General features: G+C 40.9%; 1 protein-coding gene across 1 annotated transcript in view; it reads right to left on the bottom strand.

Annotated features, from left to right (window-relative positions):
- The window catches only part of RUBCNL (rubicon like autophagy enhancer), a 61,080-nt gene that overhangs the window by 26,166 nt on the left and 29,872 nt on the right, over positions 1-5,042 (bottom strand). Inside the window, exon 7 of the mRNA XM_007946371.1 lies at positions 2,443-2,588. Coding sequence (XP_007944562.1) covers positions 2,443-2,588 — 146 coding nt within the window. The remainder of the gene's footprint in view (positions 1-2,442; positions 2,589-5,042) is intronic.

Below are 5,042 nucleotides of genomic sequence, written 5' to 3'. Positions count from 1 at the left end.
CACTATGCTACCAGAGCTCCCTTTCTAGCCATAAGTCTTTATAAACTCCATGGTGGAATTTGCTGTGAGAAACTGAGTACCTCCTAATTGTTAAAATCATCCACCTGGGGTATTTCTGTTGGGAGCAGCACAAAGTAATGTTCTGGGAGGTTCCTGTTCTCTCTCAGGTGCTTAGAATTCTGATGTTATGATTGGTTGGTTTGGCCACTCTGCCAGGCTCAAAAGGAGCCCTTCTAGAGCCAGAAGGAATCTCTAACTGCTGGCTGAGAGATGCGAGAGACATGCATTGCTGAGAGGGAGATGTGAGAGACACATGCTGCTTAGAGACATGCACTGCTGGGAGAGAGACTGAGAGAGACTGTCAGCTGAAAGAGACTGAGTGTGTTCCTGAATTTGAATTAAAGCCTGTTGCTTCCCTAATAAACCCCATAATCTGTGAGTTCTGTGTGGCCACTGCAGTGAATTATCAAACCCAGAAAAGAGGTGATGGGTGCTGTGGGAGGAATAGTTGGTGTCAGAGTTGGTGAAAGGGCTGAAGGGAGGCGACATGTCTGGCCTCACAGGAATAGGCCTTGGGCTACTGATGTTGATTCTGTCTTCCTCTTGTGGGGTTAGAGGAGGTCAGAAGATGCAGCCTCCTTGCCCCCTTGGCACATAGTCTACAAGGCACCTTCACTGGGCACAAGAAGCAGCACCCTCCCCCACCCCCAGTCCCTTGTTACTCTCTACAGTTTGTGTGGCAAATTAAATAAAAACAAGAGGCATGGAACAATTGTAGTTAGTCAAAGTGTTCCCTTGTCTATCATCCATCATCTGCTCTCATAACAAATTACATTTAAATTATTCCTTTAAACATCTCTCTCTCTCTCTCTATATATATATATACATAGTATATGATTCCCAGTATATAACACTCTGGGAAAGGCAAAACTATGCCGCTGTTGAGTTGATTCCAGCTCATAGCAACTCTATGTGACAGAGTAGAACTGCCTCATAGGGTTTTTTAGGCTGTAATCTTTACCGGGGTGGATAGCCAGGTCTTTTCCCCCACAGAGCCACTAAACTAAAAAAAAAAAAAAAACTCATTGCCATTGAGTTGGACCAGACTCATAGTGACCTCTCCTTGGGTTTTCGAGGCAGTATCACTATGGAAGTAGATAGCCCAATCCTCCTTCCAAGGAGTGGTTGGTGGGTTTGAACCACCAGCCTTCAGGTTAGCAGTCAGAGCCACTGGGTGGGTTCAAACTACCAACCTTTCTGTTAAAAGCTGAGCACTTAACCATTGTACCACCAGGGCTCCTTGGGGACAGTAAACAGATCAGTGGTTGCCAGAGATTCAAGTGGAAGGAAGAGAAATAAACAGATAGAGCACAGGGCATTTTAATGGTAGTGAAACCATTCTGTGTGACCCTGTAATGGTGGACACATGACATATGTTTGTCAAAACCCATGCAAGTATACACCACAGAGTGAACTCTAACTTCAACTATGGACTTCAGTTAATAGTAATGGTTCACCACTGTAACAAATGTACCAGTGAAAGATGTTAATAACAGGAGAAACTGTTCATGTGGGTAGTATATGAGAACTCTATACTTTCTGCTAATTTTTTCTGTAAACCTAATATTGCTTTAAAAAATAATGGCTATTACTGCAGGAGCTCTGGTGGCATAATAGTTAAAGCACTGGGCTGCTAACCAAAAGGTCGGCAGTCCAAACCCACCAGCCACTCTGTGGGAGAAAGATGAGGCAGCCTGCGTCCATAAAGATTTACAACCTCGGAAACCCTATCGTGCAGTTCTACTCTGTCTTAAAGGGTCACTAAGAGTCAGAATTGACTCGGTGGCAGTGTGTTTTTGGTTTTACACATACACACATATGCCCATGCATATACCTACACACACATATGTGGTTTTATTTCCTTCCTTCTTTTGCATCGTTTGAGTTGTTTCATCTTTCAAGACCTTTGTTGTTTCTTCGAGAACCAATATTTTTATTTACATTCTGTCACAATTCTTAACAACAGGAGCTTACCTCAAAATTAAATTTTCTTTTTTCTAATTCATTCATTCATCTTTATTTATCACTGCACTGGAACACAGTCTTTCAAAGTTATTGTATATGATTTTAAAGGTTTAATATTAGCCACTTAAAAATTCCTTAAGCCTATTTAATTTTCAGTTGCTAAGAATGCTCATAGTTAGGGATGAATAAATTGTCTTACTTGTCAAAAACTTACAGAGCCCCTCTAAACCCATGATAAACAAATGTCAAGAAAACTAAATCAGAAAAATATGTCCAACTTTCCTTTTCTTAAAATGAATTTTCCTGTGTCCTTTGAAGTATGATTTGTTTCCTCTACTTACTCTACAAAGAGCTCAGTAGATGAGTCTCAAATTTGTTTGGGATGAATTGGAGGTCCAAGCAGCACCCCAGACTTACTTGAGTGGTGGATGAACATTAAATATGATTTGAAATCGAGGTGGAGCCCAGTCTTCAGTCCCTCTGATCCGAGACTTGAATTTAATTTCCTGTACTATATCCATACCTGATTCAAACTGTTTGCGATGATGCTCTTCATTTACAACCTGTAAATAAAAAATTTAGGAACAACTTAAAGCATATTTCAGGAATTTAAATAAAAAGAACATTCTCGTGTGTTTGCAAGATTAAAATTTACTATGAAAAAATTAAAACTTCTTTTCACTTTACTGAGGCTATGTGACTAAGGCAGTCTATAGGAGAACTATTGAAATACTACCCAGCTGAGACGCCTTTTCTTAGTATTTTTAGTTTGCTCATTTGTTTCCAGATTTCAAACTTACTTTAAGAAGGTCATTTTGAACTGCAATACTTTTAAAATAGCAAAACCCTATTTATCTTATTCAAAGGCAGATCCTGCCAATCCTACTTCCACCATAGTTCAAGCCATGCCAATGTCTCCTAATTGGTTTCCTAGTCTTCCATCAGAGCAGCCTGGTGCTGTCAGTCTTCTCCAAAAACAGTTCTATTAAAACCACTCTTTTGCTCATAATCACTACCCATCTGTCAGTTTGTCCTACTGCTGTGGCTTGCATGTTCCTATGATGCCGGAAGCTATGCCCCTGATATTTCAAATACCAGCAGGGTCACCCATGGTGGGCAGGTTTTCAGCTTCCATACTGATAGAGACTAGGAAGGAAAGCCTGATGATCTACTTCCAGATAGTAGCCAATGAAAATCCTATAGATCACAACAGGTTACTGTCTGATCTACTGCTGGAAAATGAGCCCTCTCAGGTGAAAGGCACTAAACAATAGTTAAAACAGTAGACTGAAATATGCAAGTGATGATGAAGAAGGCACAGGACTGAGAAAAGTTTCATTCCACCATCAGCAAGGTCGCCAGAGTCAGAGCTGACTTGCCAGGAGCTAACAACAACCTGCTCATAAACATCACTGGCTCCCCACTGAAACTTGTATCTTCTCATTGGCATTTAAAAGCTGAACTTCTCAAATTAATATTCTACGTCCTCCACAATTTGGCCACTACCTTTCATACCTTATTTCCTATGAAGATCAATGCCCCTTGGTTCCCTCCAGACACCCACAAACAGGTTATTCAACCACTTCTAATTTCTTTGCTCGGTAAACACACCAGGCACCTCCATACCTCTGGGCTTTTGCCCCAGCTGTTCCCTTTGCCAAGAATGCCCTTCATCACATCTCCACCTGCCTTGGTTCTGCCCATCTGCCCTAATGCTTAGCTTGAATTCTGTGATCTCCAATCAGCCTTCCAAGTTCTTCTAATGAAAGTAAATATTGCTTCCCTGCACTTCCAGAGACCCTCATCTTGGCTTCAGTCACTATGTTCTCTGACCCCAGTAGACTGCATGCTCTCAGAGGACAGTGTGTCCTACACGGGACCTACCTTGTGCTTCAAATTAGACAGCCTGTAGACAGATTCCTGCTTTACCACTACCTGCTCTGTCTCTGGTGTCTAGTGCCTAAGGCATTTGACTGCCAACCAGAAAGTTGGCGGTTCAAACCCACCAGCCACTTCACAGAAGGAAGACTCGGCAATGTACTTCCATAGTGATACCACCTCAGAAACCCAAAGGGGGTTACTATGAGTCGTAATTGACTCCATGGCAGTGAGTTTTGTTTTTTTTGGCTCTGTCACCTGAGGGCCTGGGCCTATCACTTTAAAATATAAATGACAATAGAACCTACCTAACTGGGTATTCAGTCCCTGTGTGGTGCAGAGTTGGTGGTTCTAATCTACTTAAAGGCACCTCAGAAGAAAGGCCTGACAATCTACTTCCAAAAGATCACAGCCATTGAAAACCCTATAAAGCACAATTTTACTCTAACACACATGCAGTCACCAAGAGTCAGAGTCCACTCAACAACCAGCACAACAGGGTATTTAGATTAAAACAGTAAGTGCTGAGCATAGGCCCTGCTGCATAATAACCACTCAGTAAATGTCAGTTTCCTTATTCATTTTGAGTCTCCCCAATGCCCAGCAACCATACAAGTAACTACATAAGTGCTTGAAGTAAGCAGCAGACAAACTGAGAATTTAGGAACTTTCAATTCTTTTTTGTTTTCAATTGTGGCAAAATACATAAAACATAAAATTTGTCATTTTACCCATTGTCAAGTGTATAATCAGTGGCATTAATCATACTTAAAGAGCTGTATACAACAACAACAAAGAGCTGTATAACCATCACCACTGTTTCCAAACTTTTTCATCACCTCAAACAGAAGTTTTATACTTATTAAGCAATAAATCCCCATTTCCCCTCCCTCCCAGCCCATTTAACCACAAATCTACTTTCTGTCTCTATGTGCTTGTGTATTCTAGCTTTTTCATGTAGATCATATAGTATTTGCCTTTTTGCATATGTCTTATTTTACTTAGCATAATGTTTTCAAGTTTCATCCATGTCATAGCATGTATCATTTTTCTTTATGGTCGAAGAAGATCCCACTTGTGTTGGATTGGGTTCTCTAGAGAAACACAAAAACCAGCAAAGTACATATATATATATATAT

Source organism: Orycteropus afer, unplaced genomic scaffold (genome assembly GCF_000298275.1).
Source record: "Orycteropus afer afer isolate SDZICR_OR568_19922 unplaced genomic scaffold, OryAfe1.0 scaffold00157, whole genome shotgun sequence".
NCBI classification, from domain to species: domain Eukaryota; kingdom Metazoa; phylum Chordata; class Mammalia; order Tubulidentata; family Orycteropodidae; genus Orycteropus; species Orycteropus afer.
Note: the sequence above shows the minus strand (reverse complement) of the source record. Positions and strands in the feature narration are given on the sequence as shown.